Below are 13,546 nucleotides of genomic sequence, written 5' to 3' on the forward strand. Positions count from 1 at the left end.
AAACGAGAGTAACCTGCGTTGTCTGTTAGTTATTATATAGTCGAATTTAACGTTACATGGAAATTGGAATCTAAATATATGTATACCTACTTATATTAAATCTGTAGAGGTCAATTCTGCACATGAAATATATTTCCTAAATAACTATCACGAGGTGATTAGAGATCGACATCGACGTCAAAAATGTTTGTCCGTCTGTCTGTCTGTATAACCGTTATAGAAACAAAAACTACTCGACGGATTTAAACGAAACTTGGTACAATTATCTTTCATATTCGTGAGCAGAGCAGCAACTCCATTTTTAAGCTTTCGTCGCGTGTGCGTTCTTAATGCGTGTATCTTAATGGTTAAAGCTACACAGAAATCAAGTATGAAAGAAATGTTCTCCATATTATATAAAAAATATCTCCCGACATCATAAATGTCTATCTTTTATGGTTGAGCTTAGCTTTCTGATTATATTTGTCTACTAGCTGTCCCCGCGACTTCGTTCGCGTGGAATAGTGACTATGGGACCTATGACCATGGGCTCAGGGTGGGGCAACAATAAAAAATCATTTTTATTTTCATGCTCCCACTCCCGCGCCCACTCGCACTCCCACGCCATATGCCACGTTCAGTCCCAATCCCACGCCCACGCCCACTCCCCTTCACAATTAGTACCTACCAGATCAAAGCCAGGGTAAGCGCCCCACCCAGCCCCACCGTGGCTACGCCCATGCTGAATTACTACTTAACATACAATTATTGAGTAAATACGTACAACCATACTGTACTGTTGTACTACCATAAATAATTAAAAGAATTGTTATTAAAATTTCTTACTAAACTGAGCTAAAAAACTTACGTACCAAATTATTAAAGAAAATCAAGAAATGAAATGCCTAACCTATACCAAATAGTTACTACATATTGTAATTAAAAATTATGATTAGTATATAATATCGAAAATCAAAAAAGAAATGCCTAACTAATTCTACGTAAAATTTCTTTTAAATTATGTCATATTATTTTTTAGGAACCAGGGGGGGGAGAGGAGCAAATTCTATTTCCTTCCTTTCTTAAACGGATGTTTTTAATAATCTATTGTGTAGCCAGTAGCCACTGATCAGCTTAATCGATACTCAGTTTTTATCAAATCCAGAAACAAATCCAAATTAGATCTTTCCTGTCTCACGCACGTAACTAAAGGCTGAAGAGAGAGAGAGCACGTAACTAAACCGTTTAGACGAAGAAAAGTGTATAGAAAAAGGAATAAATAATTTCATAAACTTCCCGACGATCTTTAAAAATAAATTATAACTTTCATTTTTTTCATTCCCACTTTTACCCCTATGTAGGTATAATAAGTGGATGAACCAATTTTGATACACTTTATCTAAGAACCAGCGTCGGAAAATATTCTGCCTAACAAAAAAAACCGCATCTAATTCGGTTTACCTGTTAGCCAGCTACGGTGCCATAGACAGACACACACACACACACACAGAAATACATAGCGGTCAAACACATAACACCAGTCTTTTTGCGTCGGGGGTTAAAAATATAATACGACATAATTTAAAGGACATTTTATGTGGAAAATTTACCTATACACCAGGGTAGATAATTTTTGAAACAAAAAAAAATCGCAGTAGGATGAAACCCATTAGAAAAGGATATGATAAAAATGTAAGGAAAAATAAATTACGGTCAATCGGAGTTCGGGAAGTGGGAGGGGGGGAGCTTTTAAGAGAAAAAAATGGTTTCTCTCGATTTCTCGATAATAATAACACCTGCTAATTTTTTTCTACATATTTTAATTGTACAGACATCACTTTTCCACAATTTTATTATATGTATTGATGATGATGATTGAGATTATAACACTCTTAGTCCGTTTTAATTTTTATTCACCCGCATCAGTGCCACCTAAAAAATCTTTATATATCGAAATTCGAGCAAAGTTAAGAAAATGAGAAATAAGAGTTCTCAAGGATCGTTAGAGATAAGAGGCTTACTATTGACCGAAAACAACATGTGTTATGCCGAACCTGAAACCGCTTCACAACGAGAATTGCGGCTCACAGCTGACCGCGAACGGCATGTACTATCCTGTGAGACCGAAACCTTCACTGAGGGTATATATAACGTCTCACAGCTGATCGCAAATGGCATATTGTACTATCCCGTGAGACCGAAACCCTCACTGAGAGGGAATTACGTCTCACAGCTGATCACGATCGTCATATTTTATCTCGAGAATTCTGAAACTTTTACTCAATATGAAGACCGTTTGACAAATAATAGGGTGCACCATAATATTATTCGATCTCTTGAAGATGAACATGAGCATAAGCAATGACTAGAGTAGGGACGCGAATATTACCATTATTTGAGACAAGAACGATTAATAAGTTTGTTTAATGAAAGATTAAGAATTGAAACTATTGGTCTCTTTAAACGGACGAATAGCGAGAGGCCCGTCTTATTGCAAACAGATTTCGACATAGTCTTAATGACTGAGGTAAACATAGAAGATCAATCTACAAATTCGGTGGTGTGGTCCGACAAAATAATATAAAAGTGGGTTTGCTTATAACCTCACAATTGATTACAGATCATCTTCTGTATAGGCGATATTAACGTAGTATGTTCTTTTTGTAATGCTTTAAAGTGGAGTAAGGAGTCGGCTTTCGTTTGAAGATACGCCGGAACCTTTGAAATCACTACTTTTAAGTTTTAGAGGAACATGTGCAATCTAAACAGTTCTTAGACAATATTAGCTCTTATAGTATTGCGTTTTAAATGATCCTTTGGTGCTCAACAATTATTAGATGCTCCTTTCATTCTTACTTTTAAGATACAAGGTCAAGTTTATCATTTGATAGGATCCCTTTTGCCTGAAGGCCAACCTAAGTTTCTTTAAATATATTTTGTATTCGACTACGACGAATAATCGAATACAAGAAATCAATATTTCTCGAATTTAAAACTGAACTCATTTCACAATTTTAGAACATGTTAATTCATCAGGTTAATCCGTATATATGCGTTTTAAATCGAGATTAGAAGATTTTCCTCAAGATGGTGATATTAATATAAAATTGGTATAAATGCCGATAGACGGAAGTCTATCAGCACTCAGGAATTCCCTGAGCGTGTTATAACGCCCAGGCCGCAGTATTACAATTTTTCCTACAGTAGGGCGACGAATGTATTTTCGCATAGCAACGGAGGGGAACTCGTGGGGGGTAAAGTGACGCGGGCCACGTACCACAAACATGTTTAGTTTGTGGTACCGAGCGCGAAAGAAAGTCATCGTGTTTTTAGTAAAGTTACAATGTAAACTAACGTAATTTATTACTTAGGTACATATTCTATAATGGTGCGCTCAAACTGTTAATCTACATTTAATTTAGATTATTATTTTAATTACTAAGAAATGTAGAATTTAAATCACATTCATTCATGTTTTCCTCAGATATTCGATGTCTATGATTTTCGATGATTTTAAGATTTTCTTATCAGAGTATTCAATTTTAATGTAGTTAAATTTTATAAGAGACAATTAAGAACATTCAAAAATAAAGTGTCACGTATTTTTTTTAAACGACGAATGACGAAAAACGACCGAATCGCGGACGAAGTCGCGGGCAACAGCTAGTGAGTAATAAATTGTTTACAAAAAAAACAAGTTTTCCATTTTTCTGTATGAGTAGACAGAACTTCAAAACGCCACCTGCTACGGTTTATATTATGAACGATTGTTATAAAAATAAAAGTTATATTTGTTGGTGTAAACTATTTTATTGATCAATAATTTTGGAATTTAAAATTGTCAACATTGATTACAATAAAACGCAGTTTTATTTTATTACACTATTGTTTTTTTTATCAAAACATGTATTTGAAGTACCATATAATATTATGCTGATCCAAGCATTTTCACTCAAAACTTATATCACTAATGATTTGTAAAAGTAAATTATTTCAATATACATTTCATAACCAACATGTAAGAATAATTATTATTATTCCTACCTACAACAACAAACCTAAAACACTATTTACTATGGGAAAATAACCAGGAAGGTGAAAAACATATTATTATTTACGATTTCGACGCACTCGACTTTTAGTAAAATATAGTAGGGAAACATAATATTATGGTTTTGATTTTTGCTACTAGTATAAGAAAACTGCGTGTTCAAACTACTTGTTTGTCTGTCTGAAAATTCGGAAGTACTTTGGTAGTTTACCGATTTATAATAATATTGTATATATCGTTGTTTAAAAAATATTCAAACACAATAAAATATGATATATGTACTGATTTATCACTGGTTTCAGTGATGAACTGATGAGTCAATTATAGCCACTATACTTTCGTCAAACGTGTGTATGATTGATGTGATTTGCAACGTGGTGATATTTCAGAAAAATCACGGGTCAAATTGTCCCACCGAAAATATAACTGCGTTATAAGAATAACTATACCTACGATAAATTATACATAATACAATATAGTCTCAAATGCATACTAGTGAAATATTTTATTTGAATCAATAAAATAAAAAAATAAATAAAAAATAATAATAATACAAAAATAAATTCACAACACAAGAAAATCCGCGCGCAAATCATAGCGCGTGACAATGAAATCAAGAACTTTCGAGCCGACGCGGACGACGAAGGAGCCTAACAAAAGTACCTACAATCATAGGCGGCTCGTGACAAAATTGTATGGCCGTGTTCACTTGAAATAAAACAACGAAAATAGGTACCTACAATAGCGTTAGCAGTACAAAAAAAATGAGCACCACATTATAAATGTCTATTTATACACTAAAAATTATAGAGTATTTCAAAACGAATTCAATTATTATTTAGCAATAATTAGAAAATCCCCGAATTTGCATTCGTGATCGTATTCATAGTGTTTGTCTACACTAATATTATAAAGAGGAAAACTTTGTTTGTTTGTTTGATTGTAATGAATAGGCTCATAAACTACTGGACATTTTACCAATGTTTGCAAGTTTGTGATTACTTTGATAGTTTACCGATTTATAATAATTGTATACTTATATCATTGTTTAAAAATATTCAAACACAATATGATATAGGTACTGATTTATCACTGGTTTCAGTGATGAACTGATGAGTCAATGTTAGCCACAATACTAATCACTTTCGTCATACATGTGTATGAACTATGATTGATGTGATTTGCAATGTGGTGAAATTTCATAAAAATCACGGGCCAATTTTTTGTTTTGAATCCCACCGAAAATACATATATTACTAATTGCGTTATTAGAATAATTAATTACTATACCCACGATCAATTATTACAATTTACAATATAGTCTCAAATGCATACTAGAGAAACATTGCAATTTGAATCAATTAAAATGCATAGCATACAAAAATAAATTCACAACACAAGAAATTCCGCGCGCAAATCATAGCGCGTGTCAATGAAATCAAGAATGTAATTTTATATCAAGCCGACGAGCGACGACGCCGAACTAAAGTACCTACAGTACCATTTACCTTCAGTGTACAATACAGTTTACAGACCTACGACGGACGAACAATAATGAGTAATAAATAAAAAAAAACATAGTTTCTAAGGTCATTAGTTTTATTTTATTTTATTGTTATTTTCTTTGAACGATTGGAAATGAAATTACTCAATTTTTACACAGAACTTTGATTTATTAGAATTATGCTCATTATGCATAAGATAACGAACGCGAATGCACGACATCTAGCGCGTCAATGTCTAAACATCGCCTTTCGTTTAGACATTGACGCGCTAGATCTGTAATAAGTATATAGTCTATGCGCTAGATGTCGTGCTTTATGTCGTGTTTCGCTTGGCAAAAGTCACGCACACTACTGTAGAAGTGTCAAATTTTTCCGGTATTTTACTGTTGTTTTTCTAAGTAAATATTGTAAATTATTGATTAAAAAGGTCGAACGCGCACACATTTCATTATAGAGAAGTGATAAAATGATTAGTTTTAAAGAAATAGTGTCTGTGTTAAGTGTTTAGAGGTAATCAAAAATGTATGGAGGGACGGTCGGAACATCAACCTTAAGACCTCCGCTCTGAGGTTGACCACATTTTGTGTAACGGTTTATTTTATTGCGGCAACTATACGTATTTGTTCTTTGATCTGATAGTATATCGTTTTACGTATTACTGTAACTAGAGAAGTGCGAAAGTTGTATAAAAAATTTATTAATATCTGTCAAACGATGTGTCGAAAACTAATGCAAGAACAATTCGTCACGATTCATAAAAAAATTGTTAAAAAAATATTTTTAATCTGTGTCTCAGAAGAAAGTCAATATTGTCTTAGGTTCTTACAATGACACTGCCCAATGCGCATGCGTCAGGTGAATGAACCGACACAACCCGTCATTGAACGGAGCACAAACATACCGAAAAAAAATACAAATAAATATTTATTCTAAAATATTAAAAAAAATCTGCATAATATATTAATCATTATTTTAAAACTTGAAAAACATTGGCAAATGGCAATTAATAAAATATCGTATAAGTAATATTTTTTTATAACATTCAATCCAAAAATAAATTATGTCTTAACAGTAAATCAAAATGATTTGCTGTGACGGCTTCCCAAAATACTACGTAATATTTAAAACGACACGTCTCGAAAACATTAACAACAAATATGGCCACGGTAGCTGTAACGGTACCTTTCAAAGGCTTTGCATACGTATTTCAACGCTTTTCAATGTTTACGTTCAAGACAAAAGTGAAATTATTTACAACTATTTATATTTTATTTATGACACTTGACATTTAAATTAAATAACAAGAAGACAAGAACATCAAATAAATTAAATCACGATTATATTTTTCTTGAAATTGAAGAACAAAATTGAAGTTCCAAATTTAAAATTGGCGCTCTTTTAGAAAAGAATAATGTTTTGTTTTTTTTTTCTTTTACGTCAACCGGCCAGGATACAATCAAGACATGAAAAAGAAGTATTTCGAAACGAAACTATTTGTTGCAAAATACCGTAGCAGCGAAGTTATCAAAATGCGTGTGAGCGGAAACCGAATAGCAATTTAGACTTGGTGCTAGTATATCATAAATACGTTTTCGATCATCTTAAAATCCATTTTATACCATAAACAAACAATGATTTGTCCATCAAGTAGCCATTACGATTCCGCCATATCATCTGCTATAAACATACAAGTAAGGAATTAATGTTTTATGAACCTATTCTGATACAATTGGTCACAAACAGTTTATGTACGCATTCGTATCATTGATCGCATGTATTGTGAGACTTGGCTATAAGATTTAGAATAAGTAACCTTTTTTGTATGTAGATTTTATACCTATACATATATACAACACATACAGAATATTTATTACAAGTCAACAATATCAATGAAAGATTTGATGCGCTAAGCGCGTCACACACGGTGAAGATAGGTACTTTAATATTTTATGTTAAGATTCTCTAATATAAAATATTACAGTATCTTAAGATACTGTACCTTAAGGTATCCGGTATCAGCGTTCTGACCATCATTTTTCTTTTTGTCATTGCGTAATAATAATAATAACACGAAACACTGACACAAAATTTCGTGTCATTTGTAACAGGATGGCGGTTCAGGGGTCTTAGTACGCAATGAAAAAAAGAAAAAAGATGTTCAGAACGCTGATACCGGATACCTTAAGATACTGTAATATTTTATCTTAGAGAATCTTAACATAAAATATTATATTATCTTCACCGTGTGTGACGCGCTTTAGAATCAAACGTTTACATTAACAAAATATAAATAAAATTACATTTTATGCCATGTTTTATAGAGCTTCTTAAAATTACGAAAATAATTATTGTGGACATAATAATATGATATAATTATTTACAAGTTTTTCATATAGGTTTATATAAGTAATATTGTTTCAATCTACTTTAATAACCAAATAGGAAGCAATATTTTATAATACAAGCTAGAAGGAATCGGAAATAAAAATAATTTGGAAAATCCAAAAGTGCACGCCTCATAATTTTTTTTTAAGTAATAAATATTTATTAATTATTATTTTTGTTTATTTAATAACAATTAAACCACATCGAATCAGACCCTGAAAAATGAAAGGGTTCTATTCCTGAGCATACTCAAGCGTAAGAGAAAAAAAAAGACTCGATTAGTAAAGTATTTCGGTCGCTATCGTGTTAACAAGAAAAAGGATCCGCACATACAGACACACGGACGTCCAAGACAGAACTTTTTTAAACTGTTTTTTAACTAGTTTAAATAACAAAAATGACATCAAAAATATCATGAACGTTAAAAATAGTGTTTTTTCTTAATATGTGTGTGTATGTATTATCTTACAAGTGCAATATATGATACATAAAGACATTTTAAGTTTGAAAAATCAGATGTTTTGCGCGAAGTGACAGTAGTACCCACCTCAACGCTTCGCTTATGAGGCGTGCAATACTTACTGTTTATTTCAACCAATAAATTATATGTTAACTATTAGAAACAGTCTTCATAAATAACATATCATATTTCCTCTATACTCGTTATTAAATACGAGAAATAATTTACATGTGTTTTTTTCAACTCAAGTAGAGATTTATACCACACTAGTTTATTCATCAGACTCTTCAGACTAACTAATATTATAGTGCGAAAGAAGCTTTATCAGTTAGCTTTATCTTCTCCCATTTAATATCTTCTTATATATAAAATTCTCATGTCACAATGTTAGTCTGCATACTCCTCCGAAACGGGTGGACCGATTCTCATGAAATTTTCTGTGCATATCGGGTAAGTCTGAGAATCGGCCAACATCTATTTTTCATATGTACCACGGGCGAAGCCGGGCGGACCGCTAGTCTTAAAATAAAAATATCCACATATTATGGACCCGAAGCAGCTTCTTTAACAAATTACGATTAATCTATCTAAGCTACAATCTACACACATTCAAAAGAGTAACAAATTGTATGAAAATTGTTTTTGATATAGATCTACTTACGTACGCTGTCGGTGTCCTCCCCTAGCTCGTACTAAAGTGTGAAAAGTGCACACAATAAATCTCGCTAATGCACTCTTTAAAGCAACATAAAATAAAACTGCGTCCTTGCGTTATTTTATATAAACGTGTGTAAATAACTGAAGTTAACTCGAATTTCAATGTGTTTCAAATTTACCGTATTTAATGGTCTCGTTAAGAAAACCACGCTTGAAATGTTCAACTAAACAATCATAGCGGGCGCGGGCTAAGGAATATGCGTGGGTTGGAAAACTAAATACGTTATTTTATGGTTTAAATGTTATTTCCTATGAAATAAAGTTCAGTTGCAGTCTAAGGATGAGTTAAAAATGTATTAAATTCTAAATCCTGTCCATTAAAAATTTAATTGTTATTCATTTTAATCAATAGATGAACTTATTGGTTGCTAGCTTACCGCCCGCGGCCTCGCCCGCTTTGTCTAAAACTTAATAAATTATATACTAAAACCTTCCTCTTGAATCACGCTATCTATTAAAAGAAACCGCATCAAAATCCGTTGCGTAGTTTTAAAGATTTAAGCATACAAAGGGACATAGGGACAGAGAAAGCGACTTTGTTTTATACTATGTAATATATATATTCTGTGTTGTTCCGATTATTATTATGTCCTATTTACAAACTTTTCACGTATTACAAAATGTTAACATCAGTTTATGTTCCAATATGAATTTTGTCGCTATGCTCAGTCACATAGTAATGACTAGTAATACATGAAACTTATGAAAATCGCTACTTTTATAGCTCAACGGCGATATGTTCCTCGGTGCCTAGGAGTCTGCGATACCAACCTTGACCTAGGGTCGCAGTAGTTCCCATAGTTCCTAACTTTAACTTTGCGATACGCGGAAATATATGGTTAGTTGGAAATTTATTTAACGTTTGTTGTATTTTAGAATGACAATCTGGTTTTATGGTATTGTAGCCGACTTCAACAATAAAGGATGATACGGTGCGGGTTTTACATTACAACTTCATCAGTGTACAATATGCTTTGTTTAGTTTCAACATAAAGTAGATTCGCGTCATTCGATCAGTATGTACTAAATGTACTTACCCTTTAAGTATTTCAGAGCATAATATTATTACTGTTTTCAATGGTATATAGGGAAAGTAATTGATAATTTTAGATAGAAAAATAAAAGTACGCATGTACGCACTTATACAAAAATATATCGTTGATTTAAGAGGGCATTGACTCTGACTTTTCTTGAGTCAAATATTTGTAGTATCATTGCTCTGGAATAAATAGGTATCGGAAATTCTTAGTTACGTATCTGTTAATTAGGTAATAACCTGACATTATAACTCCCCCACAGCAGTTTCATGCATCGTGAACGATGTATTGATATTTTATTAGTAATAGATATTCCTAGAACATGGATTCCAAACTTTTATGACTCACTATTGTCACAAGTTTATAGAGATAGTTAGTTTAGAATACTGCATATTTACCCTGATTTAAATCCTACTAATATTATAAATGCGAAAGTTTGTGAGGATGTTGTTTATTACTCTTTCACGAAAATTCTACTGAACCGATTACAATGAAATTTAGCACACATACGAGAGAATTTAGATCAAAATACGAGTTCGATTCATAAAATTTATTTATAATTGTCCTTCGTTAAATTTTTATATTAAAGAGATAGATTTTCAAAATAAAACGCACTCCCATAAAGAGGTAACAATACAAAGTATCATAAAACAAAGTCTTATACCGCTTCTGTCTGTTCGTGATACTCTCGAAAGCTCCTAAACTAATTTTCACTCTGTTTTGGTTTCACCAAAGGATAGCCTGATTCTCGAGGTACGCGGGCAGGAAGCTAGGAATTTATAAATGTTTGAGTTTGTTAATTCCTTGTTACAGATACAATGAAGAACATGAAGCACATAACGGCAGGCGTGCTGCTCTTCCTCATGGCTGGTGTGGTCGCCAACCCTGTAAGACGCTCACCAGACCTGGAAGCAAGGCGTAGAAGTGCCATCGATAGGAGTATGATTCGGTAAGGGGTTATATGGTGATCTAGAAATGAGAATGCTCTTTTAGACGTTGTAGTTTTAAAAGTAATGAGTGAAGAGACCATGACATAAACTTCGTAGTTGGTAGATGACATATACATAGTCGTAGGCATTGCTATGGAGTGTAACCTTTGTACTGCATGATTGGACTAGGAAAGAGAAGGTTTTGCAGGAGTATTTTTATTTTTTGCCAATTAGCATAAAGCAGAATTATTATTGCCAGAATGTAAACTGGTTTAGCGGAATATAAGCACATACAGTATCGATAAATGCACCTAAGATTAAACTTATGCAATAAATAATGTTAAGAGCAATTCCTCTTAAACATGCAGTATTACCTAGCTGGTTCAGTTAGCAATAGTTCAACTTATTTATTAACTAAATGTATAAACTTTACACACTCATTGTGAATGTAATGTAACATAAATTTACTAATAATAGCTGGCAGTAATAGTATGTGTATTTTTATTAGGTATACAATTAATAACATTGAACTATTTCTTCACACAGATTTGGCCGCTCCTACCCACCCGAACCATCCGCAGCAGACATCCGCGAAAGCCTACAGCGTCCAGCACGACGAGGCAACAGCTTCCTTCGCTTTGGAAGATCACAGCCCCTCACCTTCACCACAGACGACCTCATAACCCTCCTCAGAAGCTACGAAGACGACTACGAACCAGCCAAAAGATCATCCAACTTCATCAGACTCGGCCGTGACCCAAAATTCATCCGACTCGGAAGGTCCGCAGATGAAGAGAAACCTGGCTATGAACAGAGCTCAGAACTATTCGTCAGTGGCTATCCACAAAGGAAGAATAGAGCTCGAGATCACTTTATAAGACTTGGCAGGGACAGCGAAGAGGTGGCAGACGTTGAAGAAGAAAGAAAGAAGAGATCAGTTGAAGCGTGTCATGATTGTGACGCGTAATTAGCCTTTCCATTTTTCTACAGGCAGTGCCAAAACTCCACACCAAGACGGACGGTGCCAAATTATTTGCGAACGCCGAAATGAACTATGAGTAAAATACTTTCAGATACTTAAAACTTAAACGCAGTAAACTCAAAAGAGTCACGTTTGAATCAATTATGATAAAGGCTACGCATACTACGGTGCATTAACTTAATTATTGGATCTTTCATTAAATAAACCATATAGTTATATGTAGTATAGTTACTCATGTGCTAGTTAAACGAGTTTTAAGCATAAAGCGCTTATTCATCCGTTTCATTTTTAACGGCCCCATGAAGCATGGAGATTTCATTTATAATTATATTGTTTCCAATAAAGATCGTTGTATATTCCAATTTTAATATAAATATATTCACTTGTATATATATTGTTAACCTTTTTCGTTTTTAGTGTGAGTATCCGATTCTTAAGGCTGGGTTAACTCGATTCGGATACTTGCATGTAAATGAAATTTTATAAACTAAAGTATTTTATGATAAATGTTATGTCAATTTAGGTGTATTTAAACAATTGTTGCAACGTAAATAAATGGTGAATTATATAAAACTCTACACATTGGTTTTATTTCACATCAAACGTAATATTTTTAACAAAATATATTAATATTATAATATTGTTTAATTATGAAACATTTTTAACAACAAGTACAAGAAAATTACGATTACATAAGTTAGGTATTTCATTATCAGTTATCACTACCCTACATAAAATAGAATCTAATAATCCTTTTTTAAGCCTTTTTTCGAACAACTATAACTCATTTATTTTTTAAAATACATTATTTATACAAAACCAAATTTAAATATTGTCTGAAATAACATTTAAATTCAAATTCATTCATAGCGTACAGAAAACAAAATTCGGTTTTTGCATTTATTCAACTTTTATTTTTTCACACTATACTAGGCTGACACTATTTAAATTAGTGAATTATTTTTTTAAATAGCAATTAATAAATATAAAACACAATTGATATACCTATTTAAAAATATAAAAAAAGAACTATGGTTGGTTTAATGTTCTAAGATGACGTCACTAAATATCAAAATTATACTTTGCCGATTCTGTACAATTTCAATTTTTAAAGTCTATATTTTGTATAAAATTTACTCGAATTTCATGCTTTAAGTAAACTTTATTTTATTATATAAAAATTAATTTCTAAATAATTAAAAGCAGGAAAATGTTAATTCCCGAAACTTTCGTTGTCGAAGTTTTTGTATGTGTTCATTAATTGTTTACTTCAGGGATCTTTATTTTGTTACACAAGTCAATTAAATATTAATGTATGAAGAAACTTATAATAACCCCTCTGCCCCAGAGAATGGGGCCGAATCTGCCCCATTCACGTATATTCACTTACTTAGTTTACGGGCAAGTAGATGCTGATCATATTAATTATGACGTAATATGTTATCTGTGGTATGACGATAAATCTAGACTATAATATTATAAGCAAACTACACTAGGTAAA

At 32.5% G+C, this 13,546-nt stretch overlaps 1 protein-coding gene across 1 annotated transcript in view; it reads left to right on the plus strand.

Moving 5' to 3' along the window:
- The window catches only part of FMRFa (FMRFamide related propeptide), a 33,369-nt gene extending 20,768 nt beyond the window's left edge, over nt 1–12,601 (plus strand). Inside the window, exons 2-3 of the mRNA XM_089711490.1 lie at nt 10,948–11,083; nt 11,610–12,601. Of these exons, the coding sequence (XP_089567616.1) occupies nt 10,953–11,083; nt 11,610–12,030 (552 nt within the window). The 5' untranslated portion in view covers nt 10,948–10,952 and the 3' untranslated portion in view covers nt 12,031–12,601. The remainder of the gene's footprint in view (nt 1–10,947; nt 11,084–11,609) is intronic.
- The last annotated feature ends 945 nt before the right edge of the window (nt 12,602–13,546 follow it).

Source organism: Colias philodice, chromosome 26 (assembly GCF_061535455.1).
Source record: "Colias philodice isolate Cphi_HAF_F1 chromosome 26, ilColPhil1 Martin Lab GWU primary, whole genome shotgun sequence".
NCBI lineage: Eukaryota > Metazoa > Arthropoda > Insecta > Lepidoptera > Pieridae > Colias > Colias philodice.